At 41.3% G+C, this 18,347-nt stretch overlaps 2 protein-coding genes and 2 long non-coding RNA genes across 7 annotated transcripts in view; 3 read left to right on the forward strand and 1 right to left on the reverse strand.

Moving 5' to 3' along the window:
* Positions 1 to 7,048, forward strand: part of ALG5 (ALG5 dolichyl-phosphate beta-glucosyltransferase) — a 28,331-nt gene extending 21,283 nt beyond the window's left edge. For both annotated transcript variants that reach the window (XM_069602229.1, XM_069602228.1), the window contains exons 9-10: positions 4,742 to 4,827; positions 6,850 to 7,048. In XM_069602229.1, the coding sequence (XP_069458330.1) occupies positions 4,742 to 4,827; positions 6,850 to 6,965 (202 nt within the window). In that variant the 3' untranslated portion in view covers positions 6,966 to 7,048. The remainder of the gene's footprint in view (positions 1 to 4,741; positions 4,828 to 6,849) is intronic.
* Positions 7,049 to 7,791: 743 nt separating this feature from the next.
* Positions 7,792 to 9,103, forward strand: LOC138446860 (uncharacterized). Its single transcript, XR_011259581.1, has 2 exons — positions 7,792 to 7,926; positions 9,033 to 9,103. It is a non-coding gene; the product is annotated as an uncharacterized lncRNA (long non-coding RNA).
* A 2,951-nt stretch (positions 9,104 to 12,054) lies between these two features.
* LOC138446863 (uncharacterized) lies at positions 12,055 to 15,638 on the reverse strand. 2 transcript variants are annotated; one of them, XR_011259582.1, is made up of 5 exons: positions 15,149 to 15,638; positions 13,759 to 13,914; positions 12,857 to 12,900; positions 12,511 to 12,584; positions 12,055 to 12,409 (listed from the first exon to the last, which is right to left on the reverse strand). It is a non-coding gene; the product is annotated as an uncharacterized lncRNA (long non-coding RNA). The 2 variants fall into 2 exon arrangements; XR_011259583.1 differs by having other exon boundaries at positions 12,259 to 12,409; positions 13,759 to 13,919; positions 15,149 to 15,608.
* The window catches only part of SMAD9 (SMAD family member 9), a 63,002-nt gene continuing 60,120 nt past the window's right edge, over positions 15,466 to 18,347 (forward strand). The window contains exon 1 of one of the 2 annotated variants that reach the window (XM_069602231.1): positions 15,466 to 15,844. The gene's annotated coding sequence lies outside the window, so the exon portion shown is untranslated. Of the gene's footprint in view, positions 15,959 to 18,347 lie in introns of both variants that reach the window. The other variant, XM_069602232.1, reaches the window with a different exon arrangement.

Raw genomic sequence — 18,347 nt, forward strand, 5'->3', positions numbered from 1 at the left:
CCATATGTGTAATTTTAAACTTTGTAGTAGCCACGTTAAGAAGTAGAAAGATGAAATTTAATACTATCTTTAACACAATATAAGCATAGTCATTTTGGCATGCATTCAGCATGAAAAAGATATTGAACTATTTTACACTCTTTTCTCTGTACTATGTCTTGAGAGTATGGTACCTGTCGGTTCAGACCAGCCACATGTGGACAATGGCTGCCCTATTGGCCAGCACCTTTCCCAGGTTTTATGTGTTTTTTTAAGTTAAATAATGTGTTTTGTTTTTCTTTCTTCTGTAAATTTTATGTTCATGTGCACACCTTTCTAACTACTTGAGATTTGATTGACTTAAAACTTTAACCTCTCACATCTCTCTTTAGGATCCAATAATGTTTCTTTTGTACCCATAAAGGAGAACCATCAAATAGGCATGTATCAGCCTGATAGGCAGTAATGTCTGTTTTTATTTAAACATCTCTGATCTTACACTTCAATCAAGAAACACTATAGAGCTGATGTGGGTTTTTTCTTATGCAGTGTAAGTTTTAGAAATCAAATTGTGCATCTACTCATTTCCATGTAGTTGTCACCTTAGACAGTTTTCTTAAGAGGACTTATTCTAAAGAATCACTGAAATTTTTCTCGTAACTTTCATGAAATTCAAGTCAAGTAGAGTTTCTAGGTTGTAGAAAACATCAAGGTATAATGCACACTGTATTGCCCAAGTTGAAAGACTACAGCCATCTCTTTGATTCAGAATTGCTTGAGTATGAGTAACATTGTTAAATATAAATATATATAATCTCCATCCTCTGAACTCTGCCTCACCTAAAGTCTTCCCATTGAATGTTAAGGTATAATTTGACCCCGTTTATGAGTAATTTTTAAAATGGATTCTTTGAACTGTACCTTATTCTAGTAGATAATATTTTTATTTTTAATCAGTGTTATTCATGTTTATAATTTGAAACCATTCCATGGGGTTTATAAGAAGCCTGTTGTCTCTCGCCCCACCGCCTCTGACTCCCCCCCCCCCGCCGCCCCCATTCCTGCTCCCTCACTGTAGCCACTGTCATTTCTTTACTGCTTGCTTGTGGCATTTGCTGCATACTCAGAGCAAAGTGTCTGCATAGCTGTGTCTCAGTTTTTCATTTTTAGATATTACTTTCCAAAGTAGGAAATGAATGTTTAAGTATTCTCTTAAACTCCTGTTTACCCTCCACACTTACGTTACTGAAGTTTTAAAATAATTTTGCTCAGCTCAGCGTTGATCATTCTAGCTGGGTAAGGAGAATTCAGATTTGATCTGTAGCATGCAATGAGATTATAGACCCATATAATTGTAGTACTTTTTGTTTTTCCTGAAGGTAATAACTGCCTGGAGCTTTTTGTTGGCATTTCTTGACTGTGGATCTGACACTTTCTCATGCTCACTCTGACAGGAGCGTGAGTTCCCAGAGGCATCAGATTATGCCTCAGCTCCATCTTTTTCTGAGACATCTCGTCGGCTCTTCCTTTCTAGTTGTTTCCTGGCCTGCTGCAGCTCCTGTCCTCCATCTCGTTCTCCCTGGCTTCCCCCCTGTTTTAGTAGAGCACATCCTCTATGGAACTTCCTGAAAGCGTGAAACAGGCACTGCAAGAGCCCGCGTGTGGAGGCATGCCTTTACTCCCCCCTCACGCTCGCTTACTGGTTAGCTGGAGAGGGTTACAGGTTGGAAATCACTTTCCTCAGGATTTGGAAAGCATTGCCCTGTTTTCTTTGGCACTCAGTGTTTCTCTGGAAAAGTCCAGTTCTGTCGATAATCTAATCTTGATTCTCTTCTGTGGCATATTGTTTCCACCCCCCTCCTTTGGAAGCCTTATTTTCCTCCAGAGTGTTTTGAAATGTCATGATTCAGCGACTTACTATGGCTCTTTTCCATGCATTTTGTTGAGAACTCAGTAGGCCTCTAACTCTGGAAACCCATGTCCTTTGTTTCTCAGAAATGTCCTTTAATCCTTTCTTCAACAATTTCCTCTCTTCTCATTTGTAAAACACATGTAGTGCTTCCCTGATGATCCTCTAATTTTATTTTCTTTTCTCCTTCCTATTTTTCTATTGAGGTTTCCTCAATTTTGCCATCTAACCTTCCTTTTGAATTTTTATCTCTGCTATCAAAACTGCAATTTCCTACAACTCTTGTATTTCAGTATTCATTTTTCTCTGTTTTACGACTATAGCATCTTCCACTACGTCTCTTAATGTCTCATTTAACACTTCGAGATTTTCTTCTTTCCTTGCCTGTTTCTTTTGCTCCAGTTTTTTTATGTTTATTTCCATTATTAAAGTTTACCTTCAGGTATCTTTAGTATGACCCTGTAAAGCTCATCAGCAGCTGTGTGCATGGTCAAAGAACTCTGACCAACTGGTAGATGTCACTGTGGACTGAACGAGTGGGGCCACTTGGTATGGCTAACTCCCAGCTGTCACTGTGTTTGGGGGCTGGTCATTTTCACTAAAGTGAGATCCTTCAATCTCCTGCCTAGGACACATGAGCCTGGCTACCAGCATTTACAGAACCAATTGGAAGAAAGGAGAATCCCATACAGATTTTCAGTGAGTCCTCCAGTTCGCAGCCCACTGCACCTCCACTTAACAGAGGTCCCTCGAGGCCCCTGATGCCTGAACCTTAGGGGCCTCTGTGACCATTAGCTGCTCTGCGCTTCCCCCTCTGCCACTGTTCACTCTGCCTGGTTACTTGTCCAGCTGCTTTCCAATATTCAGATTTTTTTTTTTTTTTGCTACTCTCATCATCTTTTGTTCTTGTCTTACTATCCTTTCATTGTCATTTTAATTTTAGTGGTCTTTCAGGAGGGAGCAGAAGGGTATGTGTGTATCTGCCGTTTAACAGAGTCAGCACACTCTTCATTCTCCAGAAATAGATCTGTTCATAAGGGAACAGATATATCAGGAACTAAGTCACAAAAGAAAACACAGCGGCTTTGCCCTCTCCACACTTAAAAAGCTCAAGAAGTCACTTAGTTGGAGAATGACCCTTCTCTTTATTATCCAGCCAGAAGGACTTGGTATTTTAATTATAATATTTGCTTTGGTACCAGATTGGTCTTTTATTTATAATATGGTAATGTGTCTTGTTTAATAAATACCTCACATCTAAAATGTTTAAGGGGTGAAGGCTATAATAAAAATAATAGTTTAGAAGATGAATAGCCCTTTCAGTTTTTTTAATATAAATTCAGTTATTCAGCTGCTTTTTTACCCCACTCCTTTTCATTCATCATTCTTGTGTTGTGCCTTTGATGAGTCAGTGATTCTATACTGATATGCTTGGAGAAATATTTAATAATCTTGATCAGATTATTAAATATCATTAGAACTAACCCAGAAACCCATTAGGTAATTTCTGGGTTTTGTGTTGAGTGAAGGATTAAGCATAAAGCTTAATATGCAAATTGTTCCCTTCTTTCATGAATATCACAATTCTTTTTAACAGAAGTTTTACATAGTCCTTTTAGAAACACAAAGAACACTTTTGTAGATGGTTTTATCATCTTAAGTAAATATTTTATTAGGATAAGAAAAGGCATTACATGTTTAAAAAAAAAAGTTTTCATATTGAATTATCCAAACACTTGGGATTTAAACTAGTTGCATAATGGACATTGGTAGTATTGTACCCAAGACAACAAAACTCCAAATTCAGATTGCTTGGGATCAGGGAAATCAAATGGAAGTGGATTAGAGGCGTTTTGCTATTTGTGCTAATATTTTTAAACCAAGCTTGGAAAGTTTGAAGTATGTTCTGTGCAGTCAAGAAAGTGGAGTGAGAAGGGGGTGTTAATGTCTCAAGAATGAAAGCAAAACAGTGAAAGACTTCAGCGCCTTTAGAGACAGGCAGAAGCATGGAGAAGTGCAGCGCAGGGTGTGGTACTAACGCCGGTGAAAGGAAGCAGCTAGTGGAGAATAATGTAAGAATCCAGCATCTCAGGGTTCAGAAATGTTAAGGGAAGCAGATTTGACCTAAATCAAAGGACTGACTGCAGAAGATCTTTAAGAAAGAACCTTTCACAGGTAGAAGGCAGGCTGAGCTGGGAATTGAAACTGGAGATGATTTCTCTGTACGCATGTAGTTATACATACCCCCCTGGCCTTTCACACCAGCCGAAACTGGCTTTTCACTTTCGCCAGCTGCCTCTACTGTGCAGCCCAGGACAGCGCTGGGAAGGGGAAGGCGGAAGGTAGGCCACAGGGACCCTGTACTTCGAAACGAAACCTTGGTTCTTGGATGGTAGAAGAACATAATCAAGCAGCTCTAAAGTGATTGAGGACATTCTGCCCTAGTGCTTCTCAATGGGTGTTTTATCAGCTCTCTTAATCAGGTTAAAATGCTATCGGTTCTGTATCTTGAGCTAGCTAAAGCTGGATGTGAAAACCATCAATCTTAAAAATTTCTCTTGGATTAAATTTTCTCTTGGACACCAAGAGAACATTTTTACCTCTTCGCATGTCTGCATTGTGAGAGACGCCATATTTCTCATTTAAATGTACGCAGTGGCACACAACATCTTTATTTGCCTTGAAACTCCTCCACTCCTTGACTTTTATTTGACCTTACATTTATCTGACCTTCACTTTTACAATATAAGCTTTTATAATCTGCCGTGTAAGCTTCTTTAAAACATGCCAAGGTAGAGATTTAGTTACACTCTGTCTTTTTAAAAATAAATAGCCATATATTTTTAATTTCAGGGCGTTTGATGTAGAGCTGCTTTACATTGCACAGTTCTTTAAAATCCCAATAGCAGAAATTGCTGTCAACTGGACTGAAATTGAAGGTGAGCATATTGTTTATGTTACAGCTGATCTTAAGTCGGGGGAAGACCTCAGACCATACAGTTGCCCAGTGACGTCAGCTGGCTTTCCTGTCACCCCTCACCCCCCTTCAGGGCCCACTCAGCTGTCCTGACTCAGAGAGGCAGTTTCATAGACAGTATTGCCTACTGATCCCCGCTACCTGCCTCCAGCTGGCATACTGCCTTCTGGATTTTTTTAGTCTCTTCTTAGGGTCTTCATGAGACCTCCTAGCTTGCCTAAGAAATTCAGTAAAGGCTTGTACAGTAGACAGGATCGTGATGACTTCGGGCTACAAGCAAGGTGAATAGTCTTGAAGTAAACTTTACTTTTTATAATACCTTTTTTTTTAGTATTGTATTATATCATTGCTCAGTGAGTTTAGAATACCTACAAACCACTTTGCAAAGCTAAATGAAGAATTATAGCTGCTTTTACTCCAAATATCCATAATCCATTCACAGCTGGTTTTTAGCTAGTGTCTGTATATACATCCAAAAATGTGAAGATCTCTAACGTTTAAAATAATGTGAAATCTATCATAATTCCTGATAATTTCTATTCCGAAGTGCTTAAACAGATCTCACTGTTTAGAATTCAAAATATATTCTAGTGTTCTCCTTTGCTTACCTTAGAATGATCCCAAATTAATTCACTGTGTGGGAGGAGCATTACTGGAGACTTTTAGTTACCTCTCCTCCAGGTGAGCATGGCCTCCTCTTGAAAAGTCAGTGTGGTATTAAGCAACCTGAGATGTTTAGGGACAGAAAAAGCTTAAGAACCAGTCTAGAAACCATACAAACTATGCACGCCTCTGGGAGTCTTGCTGAATCATACTGAGTTTACAGCGGTTTGACTCATCGCCATGCTAGCCGCGCAGACCACCTGGGAAGGGAAGCAGGTGAGGGGATGCTCTGGCCCGTTGTGCTCGGCTCCATCGAAGTTTCTGTGTTGCTCTGTGCCCAGCATAGACTCTATGGGAAACTGAAGTGGGGGAAAGTACAACTACATTTCAGTTTAGATCATTTGCTCACTTTGCATTTCTCAGGTAGCTGAGTATTAAATCACATTAACCATTTCTCTCAGTGAGCAGGTTTTGTGTTCATCATCCCCAGACCCTGCTCAAGACTCCCTGCTTGAGCAGGGGCCATCTGAAATTCTCAGTTTAGATCCTCCCAAGTTTTATTTCACATCAAGGTGTTTTGTTTTTATTGTTTTTACAGAAACCATTTAATTTAAATAAAATTACAGTGGATGCGTTAACTTGATTGTGGTAATCATTTCACAGTGTATCCGGGTATCAGATCATCACACTGTGCACCTTAAATACATTTCAGTTTTATTTGTCAATTATACTTCAGTAAGGTTGGGGCTGGGGGGAGGAAGAAAAAGAGAAAGCCAGAACATTTGGCCTTAAATCTGGAAACTGTCAGTGACTGTCCTATGGTCCTGACCAGGTCACTTTACCACCCAGCACCCCAGTTAACTGAAACTGGAGGGAAGGGAGGCCCTAATGCTGACTTACTTAAAAAAATAATTCCAAGGGGTAAAACAAAGGAATCTAAGCTTTAAAACATGTTCAAGGAGGCAAATCTCATGGAGTCAACTGGGCTTGACATATTGCCATTTGACAACCACTGGACAAGAAGGCAGCCTAGCTAAGATGTATTTCTTTTATCTGATTTAGAATCTTTAGTAGAAATAGAGTAAAATTTGGATTTCTGTCTTGGCTTTCTTATCTCAGATTATTAATCTATACTTGTATTATGTACAGAGGTGTGCCCAATTTTCTGTAGTGCATGAAACTGAAAAGCAGTGTGTACAACATGAAGACTTACCCCAAAAAATCATTTTTACATGTACAAATTGTGGTTTACATACAGATAATACAAATTATGGTGACTAGAAGCTCACAAAGATGGTGTAGATTGACTTCTAAAATACAGTTTTAACTGTTATATTTTCCTCTGAAAATATTTTTATTTTTAATTATTTTTAAATTACAGGTTCTAAATTAGTTCCCTTTTGGAGCTGGCTACAGATGGGAAAGGATCTACTTTTTATACGACTTCGGTATTTGACTGGTGCCTGGAGGCTTGAACAAACCAGAAAAGTGAATTAGATTATCTGCCATCTTTGATTGTATTCTTATGTATCAGTGTCACATTATTTCATTTGAAATTAAAATTTTAAAGCTGGAATAAACCTGTGTATTGTCTGCCTTTTAATAATTTTGAAGAAATTTACTGTCAGAAGTAAAAATCTTTATACCTCTTTTTGACAAAAATCTTTAAGGTATTTATAGCAAAAGTCAGATTTCCTTTTGCTTTAGCAATTTTGTTTATTTATTAGTAGGTCAATTATCATGATTCTGAGAAGTATAAACAGAAGACATAAGCATTGTTATTCTAAAATGCCTATACAATTCTCATGAATTTAAATATAAACAATAATCATGCAACAGTGTTCAGGGATTTAAAAATAAATATTTAAATGTATATAAATTTATATTAAACTCATAGTTCATCCTATTAATACATATAGGAAATTTATTTTAAAGAAAGGATATAGGCTTGTTCACAAAGGTAGCCACATTCTTATACATTAGTCTTATTTATCTTCTTCCTAATTTCTCTTTAATATACCATACTTTCTTACCTCCCGTCAGCCTTTCCCTCTTGAGTTTTTGTTAATAAAAATTAGAAATTCTCTATTAAAGTGTTATGATATTAGTAAATATTTACTTAACATCAGAAGCCTAATGTGTTTTTGAGAAGCTAACGACTAAAAAACAGCCATTATAATGATCCCCTGAAACTCAGAATTTGATTGTTTCTGATGTGTTAGAGAAAGTAATGATAGTACCTACCATTTATTGAGTGTTGACTCTCTGCCGACCACTGCTGTAAGCACTTAGTACATAATCACTCACCTAACTTTTACAACAGGAGACGAAACTGAGGCACAGAGCAGTCACCTGCCCAGCTCACAGGGCTAGGAGACGGAGGAGCATGATTCCAGCCCACAAAGCCCGGATCCGGGGCCTACGCTCTTTCATGACCATGCTACTTCAGTTTCTGAAGGTATGATATCTGGGGACGTGTAGAAAGCTTCAGAAGCACATTAAATACAACATTATAAGTTATGTGGAAAAGTAAATAAGCTAAAAATGACTCCAGTAGTTTCAACAACAGTGATACTGTCACATCTGCATTAGACTATAAGCACTCTCTTAAAACAGAAACCATTTCTTATTCAAATTCGTATTCTCATGGACTTCCCAGCCGGTCCAGGGGTTAAGAATCCATACTTCCATTGCAGTGGCCTGGTCGAGGAACTTAGATCCCGCGTGTCACTCAGCATAGCCAAAAAATAGATAAATAAAAATAAATTTTTTTAAAAAACCAGTATTCCCAATACAGTGCTTAGCATAAACACTTAATTATTGCTCAAATGAATAAACAAATTATTCACTACCAGGTTTTGAGAACCTTTAAGTCACTTAAACAGAACAAGAACAGAACAAGTCACTTGAATGAGTCACTTGAACAAGAACAGAACAAGTCACTTGAACAGAACAAGGCTTATGCAAGTAGAAATGAGAGAAAACAAACAGAATGACCTTGAGCATTTATAAGAATTTAAAGTTACAAGCCTTGAGCCAAAAATAAGATCCTTAATGAAACTATAATAAAACAATAAAATAATTTATTGCTGTTTGCAAGCTAGTGATAAAAATGTGTTTGAAGCATAGTGGAAATTTCAGGAAAAGTGTCAGTACTTTTTTATGCAGCTCACCCTTGAGCACTGTTGCAGGCTTCTGATATGCTTGATATGAAGCACAGGTTCACCTAAGCTAACAGTGTGGTACAGACTCAGAGGCACTCTGTAAGAGAAAACATGTATCATATATAGGTATGGTTACCCACATTTCAGAAATGAAGCAGGCTTAGACCAGTGATTGGCCCATGATCACACATAGCTAGTGTCCTGCTTCTACTAAAATAAAACAGGAGCCTGGTAGGCTACAGTCTATGGGGCTGCAAAGAGTCGGACACGACTGAGCGACTTCAGTCAGTCAGTCAGTCAGTCCGGAAACATATATGGGTGTGATTAAAACTGAAGTACAGTCTCATTATAATCAAACAACATTATCATTTACTTTCAACCTTCTGACTTGTTCTTACAGAATATGTATGTGTACCTGGAGTTTGACTCAAGATTCTGTCTGAATGATAACATGTTTCTTGCCATCTATAATGCTGTATCTGTGTCGTGTGTATTTCCACTATTCATAGTTGATTCCTCAGTTCTGTTTTCCATTTTTTTTTCATTCAGTTACAATAGCCTTGCCTTTTGTTTTATTTGTGTGTCTCCACAGCATCCTAAATTGTGATTGTTCAGTAAAGGTTTCCCAAATGGTTAGATAATGCCACCATTACAATTCATTTGCTGAAGAAAAGAATTACATGAATGAAGTTATCCATTTTATCAACAGCTAAATCCCCTGAAGTAGTCTAATGGGTTGCTTTGTTTTTGTGCAAACTCAAAAGCACCAAATCTACAAACTAATGATTTTAACATGTCCATCCTATATAGGACTCATTTACAATTCTCTGATTTTGAATTAAAACTCATTAGTATTTTGATGATCTCTGAAGGTATGATATCTGGGGATAGATACAGAACACTACAGAAAAAAATGGTGGCCTCACACCTGCTGACGACGACAGCAAAGGCTGAGTGAGGAGCCTAGATGCACACCCTCATAAGGCTGGAATCAGGCACCTGGACACCCTGACCTGGGCGATGTCACAGAAGGCCCAGCGGCGAGCAGGACTTTCACCCCCAACAGCCAACCCTGGGTCTTCACCGGGGGTGCCTGGACTTGCGCTCCCTCCCTCCTGGGATGGGGTCAGAGGAGGCGCTTCCTCCCGTGGCCGAGCAGCAATAAAGCCACCCCACCTCGGTGACAATGAAGACCACGTAGTGAGCCGGAACCCCTACCCCTACCCAAGTGTAATAAACCGTCCCCCTTCCTTTGAGTGTCAGTGGGGGCCAAGTGGGGAGCCCATATGTACACCTCCCCCAGCAGTGTAACAAGATGGTGCTTCTTCTCAACCAGAGTAGTGTCAGCTAAAACAAATGGTCTGAATAAGATCCGGAGTCTCACAACTTCATAAAAAATGTCCATGTTTCAAAAGAAAATCACTCATCAAAGCAGGAACCAGAAAAACCTCAACTTGAATGAAAAAAGATGAGATGCTGACACAGAGATGTTAGGATCCTCTGAGGATTTTACAGCAGCCATGATAAAAATGCTTCCACGTAATTACAAACGTGCTTGAAATTAATGAAACAATTAGAAAGCTTCAGCAGAGAAACCAACTCAGCAAAGAAAAAGAAGAGATTGAGAAGAACCAAACAGAAATTTCAGAACTGAATAAAAAGCTTGGTGGATAAGCTCAACAGTAGAATGGGAGTGGCAAAGAAAAGAATCAGTAAACTCAAGATAGCACAATAGAAATTATTCAGTCTGATCAAGAGAGAGAAAACGGAATAATAATAAAATACAGCTCAGTGAAACTAATAAGATCTGACATTAGTATTATCAAAAACAAAATGCTAACTGAAAACTCCTCAAACTTGGCAAAAGGCATAGAATAGAATCAGATTCCTTACAGGATAAACCCAAAGAAATATATACCAAGACACATCATAATTAAACTTTGGAAAACTAAAGACAACAAATCTTGAAAGCCACCAAAAATAAAAAGAAGGCAGCGTCCCTATAATAGGGAAACAACCAGAATGACTGGATTTACCATCAGAAACTATGCTGGTCAGAAGGATGTGGCACGCTATTTTTAAAGTACTAAAAATAAGAAACTGTCAATGCAGAATCTCATACTCAGAAAAAAAAAAAATAACCTTCAAGACAATCTCAGATGCTTAAGAGAATTGGACACCCACAGACCTACCCTAAAACAATGGCTAAACAGAAAGAAAATATCAAAGGAAGGAAACTTAGAACCCTAGGAAGGAAGAAAATACATGGTAAGAAGAATACTGATGAATACAAAAGACTTTCCTTCTCTTCAAGAGTTTTATATTGTTTGATGGTGGAAGCAAACACTATAAAAGTCTGATGTGGTTCTAAATATATATAGCAGAATTTATAAGACAGTTTAGTATAGATGAGGGGCAAAAACAGAGGTTACAGGCGTTGCAATCCCCTAGGCAATCTTCTGACATCACAGCTGGGGAGCTATGACCCACTGCTGGAGAATCAGTAAGCTAAGTGTGCAATTACAGCCCAATCTGTCTTTTTCAAGATAAAAAGTATTAGCAGAAGGTGACAGGTTCTCATACTGAAGAAGGTAGGGTAAGCATTTGACCCATTAATATTTTCCACTGTGATTACCATTCTCTTTCCATTAAAGAGAAGAGAATCAAGATTATATAAAGAAATACTCGAGATTGTAAAAATTAAAATCCTGTTTAGTCAAGTCCCATAGAGTTTTTTAAATTTCAAATACCTGTGCGTTCACCGTTGCAGATGATTAAATCAGTGCACAACACCTGAGTTTCAGCTGCAATTACATCACATTCACTTTTTTAAAATGACCATTTCAGAAAACATACTTCCCAAAAACTGAACCTTATTTACATTTCTTATAGGAAATATATGTCAGAAATTGAAATTTCATACAAAAAGTGGTTTCTTGCACATCGTTCTTCCCTCTGGATAGACAACAGATTTGGATGGATACTGTTTAGGTTAATCACGAGACATTTTTCCAGTGATGAAAGCTGTGTGCATCACAATTTTCTCATCTATGAAGTGATAAGACAGAGACAGTACATGAGCTGCCTCCCTATAGGGTTACTTCTGAATTAAATGAAATAATGCAAGCCTAAGCTTTAAAGAGAAAAGTTTTATGGAAATGTAAGATAATACATATGCACACATCAGAAAGAATATTTTTGTACTTGGAAAATGCAGAATGGCTCAGCGGTAAAGAATCTGCCTACCAATGCAGGAGATGCAGGTTCTATCCCTGGGTGGAGAAGATCCCCTCAAAAAGGAAATGGCAACCCACTCCAGTATTCTTGCCTGGAAAAACCTATGGACAGAGGAGACTGGTGCACTACAGTTCATGGGGTCGCAAAGATTCAGACACGACTTAGTGACTAAACAATAACAGATGCAGAATAATATCTCATATTGTATTGTTTATGACCTTTGTTCTAAGGTAATATGACTTTTTTTTTCCCTCCACCCAAACTTCTCTCTTAAAGAGGAAAGCCAGAAGTAATGAATCTGTTTTCTTCTATGCTTAACTATTTTCAATAGAGGTCTTAAAAGTAGACTAAGGCTCACCAAACAATATGCAGTATGATAGAAGCACAGACACGATTAAGATCCTTTATTAATCTTAAATTCTATATGAACATGAAACATATTTGTATAGAAAATGCTTTCAGAGATGTTCTTTTATTCTCACTTAAAGAGTTTTGAATATCTCTTCTCTCTCTCCTAGGATTCATTCCGTCAGAAGTCATCTATAAATTAAAAATAAAGAGCAGTGTGTGGGTCAAACAGTATAAACTTTATCAAGCTCTTATAAAAAAGAAAATGTCACAGAACATGGCAAAAAGTCAACCTGTTAATAAACACCAAGGAGAAACTTGCATCTTCCAACCAGGCAACTTGCTGGTCTAGTGGGCTCAGCCTGTCCTTTAAAATAGAAAGAGAGAGGCTTTTCCTCATCAATTTGAGTTAAAGGCAAAAACTTGACTTGAAGGGTTTGGTTAAAGGGATGGTGTTAGGAGGTGGGGCCTTTGGGGATGATTAGGTTTAGATAAGGTCACGAGGGAACCTGAGGTCACATGGGAAGCCCCCATGACAGTGTCCTTACAAAAGATAAAGAGAGGAGAGCTTGCTCTCTTGGGCGCTTGAGGCTATAACGCAAAGACAACCATGTGCAAACAAGGAAAAAGGGTTCTCACCACCGAATCTGCCGACACCTTGATCTTGGACTTCTAGACCTGTGCTGTGAGAAATTTCAGTTGGTTAAGACACCCGTGCTTAGTAGCAAAACTCAACCATAATTCTGTGATGCCTTAGGATATTGCCTTCTATTTCAGAACATAGTCACAAAGTTCCCAAATCAAAACTAAATTTATCTTCATCTTAAACTCCTGCTATTCAGAAAGAATGGGACCCCGTAGAGTTCTGGAGGGATCAGATGCCACAAAATCAAGCACCACCTCCCACAACCCACAAAAATGATACTGAAATAAATAGATATTTAAATGAAAAAGTCATTATAACTGGTTTGGAGTGTATGCAAAATCTACCACTGAATAATTAACTTCTACATAAAAACAAGAATAAGCCTTATCCTCACTGTGAAGGGAAGTTTTGTGAGCCGTATGACTCTCTCTCCACGTCCTTCAACGTGCCCACTGCTTCCCCAAAATGACCATGAATCACCCCTAACTTCATCCCTCAGCACACACAAACACGCAATTATTATTAGATTTTCACAAAGAAGACCAGAGGCAGGCATTGGTACAACAGATGTACAAAGCAGGATCTTTGCATCTATGGTTTACTGCAGACTTTGTTACAACCTTGCACTGTGCTGGGCATAAGACAAGTGAAAAGAATGAACCTCATGGGTGAGGGGGCTGCCCTTCCCACCACCGGTTTATGGGCTGCAGAAGCTCACATTCTGCCAAGTTCTTGTAATTCAGAAAAGGGAGGGGGGCTTCATTTTGCCATGGTTTTCAGGTTTCGAACCAAAATCTTACTGGCATTTCTACCAAGTCACAACCCATGACTGAATAACCCATGAATCCTGTAGTGTAGTTTTTTGGTGGAAGTTGTAACGTGTGTGCGTGCTCACCCAGTCGCATCCAACTCCTTCTGATCCCATGGACTGTAGCCCATCAAGCTCCTCTGTCTGTGGAATTTTCCAGGCAAGAATACTGGAGTGGGCTGCCATGCTCTCCTCCAGGGGATCTTCCCAAACCAGGGATCGAATCTGCACCTCCTGTGTCACCTGCTCTAACCAGCAATACAATTGCAGCCAATCAAAAAATCAAGAGGGGGAAAAATAGTGTTTAGATTTCCTGTTGCAAGAATATTCAGCTTCTGAAAAATGGGATGTCAACTCTGAGCCTTCCTTCTCAGAGTCAGCATTTTCTCCTTGGAAATCAGATCTGATTCTTCAGGGGGTCTAAAGGATTATTAACCTGCTCTCTTAGGCATGATAGGCATGGAATAAGTGATAGGCTAACTTCTGGATGCCAAAATTTCTTGGCATGTAAAAGAGAATATACAGAAAACACAGACTACACACACTCAAAGAATCTGCAGAAGCAAGGCCTGCCAAGAGCACAGAGAACTCAGAGAACCTATAAAGACTGCTGGAAGCCAGAGCCAGCACTGCAGAGGTTATCATTTCTTGCTCTGCCTTGAGTCCTCTGCATTGTCTAATGCACCTAAGGGAAGGAAACAGTGGCTGGGTCATTTCTTAACAACATTAAAAAAAAACACAAGCTACAGGGTATCAGTTCTGAGGATCTAATTATTTTACCTGCAATAAAATGCCCAGGAAGTGCGATTGGTAGCAGTCCAAAGGTTTCCTGGACTTTCACACCCAGAGCAATCTCAAACTTAACACCTAGCCTGGAGCACAGGTGTATAAAGATGATTCAAGTGTTAACACAAATGCTGTTTTACACAGGGTCGTTGCTCAGTGGACAACAGTGTGATAATGCAAGCATGGCATCTGCCACAGGAAGAAAGGGCAGTGCTCTGAGGACAAGAAAAGGCAGTTCAATCCCCGGCCTTGTGCTTCACAGGTTACTAGGACCTTCTGGAGGACTGATTTTCCTACATACAGGAGCAAACTGAATGCTGTCCCTTGTGGCTTTATTCTCTTTTCTTTTCTAGTATTCTTTCATCCCTGCAGTAAATGCCTTTTCTATGAAGAACCGCTGGCTGATGGGGGTCAAAGGCCATCAGTAAGCTGGTGGCATTTCTTACACATGTTCTGAGCGGGTTCGAGGGGCCCAGAGCGACCTCCAAAGACAGGCTATCCAGGGGGGATAGCCGGGCCGTGAGCAAGGAAGGTTGTCCATTAACCCATTAACGTTGCTCAGTGCCCAAAGGTTGTACCTTTATTAGATTAGATAACAGTATATATTATAGGCTAGGCTGTTAAGCAAATAAATACGGGTAAGGAAACGACAACCCACAAAATTACATGCCTAGTTTTAACCACCACTCACCACTCTTGAGTGAGTCGATTTTCATCCGCTTATGCAGGGGCAAACCAGTTACTCTGGCGCTGTCGGTTGGGGGTAATGACCCCCTTTACTCTTGCAAAGCAAGTAAGAGACAAACAGCAAGGAACAGCCACCCTCGGGACTCAGAAACACGTCGGGAAGAGCCACTTGTTGGGGGTGGCGGTTTCCAAACCGATTTGTCGGTTCCACACCTCGAGTTCTGGAAACGGTCCTCCGGCCTCGGGCTCTAGGTGGAGAGGCAGGACGTTCGGGGAGAGAGACGCGAGGTGCCCCCGCCGCCCAGCCGAGGGGGCCGAGCCGCGGACGAGGGGAGTCGGGTCTCACGGGAGGACCCGGACGCCGCCCGGGGGCCCGGGAGACCCCGCGCCCGGGCGTCCCCGAGGCGCCCCCGCCGCAGGCTTCCGCGCACGTGGCCGCGGGGCGGGCCGCGCTCCCCCCTCCTGGCGGGCTCCCCGAGCGGCTCCGGGCGCGCGGCGGCGGCGGGCGGGGGCGGACCCGCGAGCAGGACTCCTGGCGGCTTTCCAGGTCGGCGCACTAATACGGGCGATGAGGCTTCGCGGCTCCAGTCTGACTGACGCCGGCTGGGGCCGCCGCCGCCGCCGCCGCTGCAGCCGCTGTCTCGGTCCCCGCCGCCGCCGCCGCCGGGCCCTGCAGGCGCTGGGCGCGCGCAGTCAGGCAGTGAGTGCAGCCGCTCCGAGCGGGCGGCCGGGGGACCCACCTCGGGGCGGGGGGCGGCCAGACCTCCATGGGTGGGTGGATTGGGGGGGGCGATGAGTACCAGCGCGGGGACAGGTAAGAGATGCCCTCCCCGGCGCGCGCCGGGCGTGTGCGTGTCTGGACGCGTGTGCAGCGAAGTTTTTCTTCCACAGGGAAGGGTCTGGCGTGTGGCCGGGGCTCTTTGTGCTCCCCGTCCCTGTACCTCCTTGGTGGGGCCTGTCTGAGGTGGAGCGGGAGGGGACGGCTCCGGGGAGACGGCCGCGCGGGCAGCCGGCACCTGGGACCTGTCAGCGAAGGCTCGGCCCGCCGGCGTGCGGGGCTGTGGCCCGGCGAGGGGGCAGGGGTGCGCGCTAGCCGTCCGTCCCCCACACCCCTTCCCGCCCCCGGCCCGGGGCTGGGTCCGCACCGAGGACAGGCTCGGTGGAGACCCAGACTCGCAGCTGAGTAACCGTTTGCTGTGGCCGGAGGGCTTGGGGAGGACACTGGAGAAATCGGGGTGCATGCAGGGCAGCGAATGTGACTCAGCTGGCCTTCCCTGGCCCCCTGCCTCATACCGTTTTTACTCTGCTTACCTTTGAGGCAGGCGAAATGAGCAGGAAAAAAAAAGTTAGGAATGTTGTTCAAGTGTCTCTAGGCTAACGCTTGGATTGTGTTGGGAGCCGGGGTGTTTGTCTTTTTCCTTCGCCTGCCATTCGGTGCCAAGTCTCCGCAGAGGGGAGGGGGGCGAGGTGGGGAACAGATACAGGAGACGAAGTGACGCCAGCATTGTGCTGGGAAAGAGGGGGGTGCGTTTTTATGGATGGCTAATCGCTGACAAGTCTTCCCGTTACTATTCCTTCCTCCTCCCACCCTTGACACTGGAAATTTGAAATGATGGTTTAGAAATACTCTGTTGGCTTGTTTCTGGGCGGGAACTGGGTACTCGTGAGAAATAACCTACAAATGAGGTAAAATCGAGTTTGGGAATGAAATTGCACGTAAATTCTTTACCCAGTCACAGTCGGATACACACCCACAGGTCACTGTGGATGGCTTTGAACGGATCCAGTACCACTTGTAATGGTACCATTACAAGTACCATTTTCAGTGGCTTGCCAGATTTCTCGGATGATCTTTTGGAAGCGTTGCTGAACAGGAATGATAGAGGATAGCTGTAAAGTCATAAGGCACTTAATAATGCTAGCTCCTTGGCCATAACTGAGCCAGGCATTTGAGGCACCCTTCTGGGTGAGTGATAAATTAATCCTACAGCGTATCTTCTGCCTTGGGATTCCTGTCGCTGTGAGGGAATGCCATTGGATGTTTACATTGTAGAAATAGTGATCTATATTTAAAAAGGAAGTAAAAGTAAAACCCAAACACATTCCCCTAACTCCAGATAGACAGTTCAATTTAGTAAGTGCCCTTATGTTTGTAGGAAACCATGAGCAAGATTTTGGACCGCTTTCAAGTTGTGGTTATCCAAGAAGGACGCTGCAGATAAGAAAATGATGTAATCATTTATAAATAAGGAGCGTTTAAAATATATTATGATAGAAGTTGCAAATAACATATCAGAAAAGTAACTTTTAGTGGTAATGATTGCCTTCATTGATGGCAAGACAACTGTCTTTAGCGGACAGCCTTCAGCCTGTTAATCTATTCTGACACAACCAACTCCCATTTTTATGCTTGACTGGCCGTCTTTGTCAGAGCTGTTTTTTTGCTTGGGCTCTGTGGTTTCAAGCTATGTTTTAAGAGAATGCCAACATACCCTTGATCTGAGCAAACTCATTTTTATCAGTACAGTGTTTGCTAAAAATCAAAGATACAAACAAATTTTAGGCTAAACTTCTAAACATTTTGCAATTCTCACATCTTTGTTATTTATTAAAGTCAGCATGAGCTATTTGACTTTGCTTCTTTTAAAATTTTCTTCTTTTTTAATATATTTCCACTTAATGAGTAATCAGAAAATATTCATAAATGCCAACTACTACTCTCTGATTGCCCAAGACCATGGGATGAGACAGAAAGGTTTTTGTTGTTAATGAAACATTGCTAAGGATTCTAGAAGTAATAAACAACTGGTAAATCTGTTTATCCTTTCTAATCATGTGGTCAGTTGGAGGGAAAAAATCTGTCCAGAAACTATTTCATGAAGATTAAAATAGTCAATTTCAGTTTTACAAACAGTTTCATTCTTTTCAATGAGAGCACAATATCCTTTGCCATACTTGAAGAGTTGGTATTTAATAAGTGATCACCATGGTACTTAGGCAACTAACTGGTTTATATCTGACATCCCCTCTGCAATAAATAAAACAGCAATTTCATCATGTTTGGCTTAAGTATGTTGGAAATAATATTTATACACAAAATGTACTCCGATACAAGGAAAGCTAAAAGTTAACGAAAATGAAGAAGTGGTTTTTCTTAAATTTGGAAAACATACTACCTTGAATTTTAAAGCTCTGACGAGGCA

Source organism: Ovis canadensis, chromosome 10, assembly GCF_042477335.2.
Source record: "Ovis canadensis isolate MfBH-ARS-UI-01 breed Bighorn chromosome 10, ARS-UI_OviCan_v2, whole genome shotgun sequence".
NCBI classification, from domain to species: Eukaryota; Metazoa; Chordata; class Mammalia; order Artiodactyla; family Bovidae; genus Ovis; species Ovis canadensis.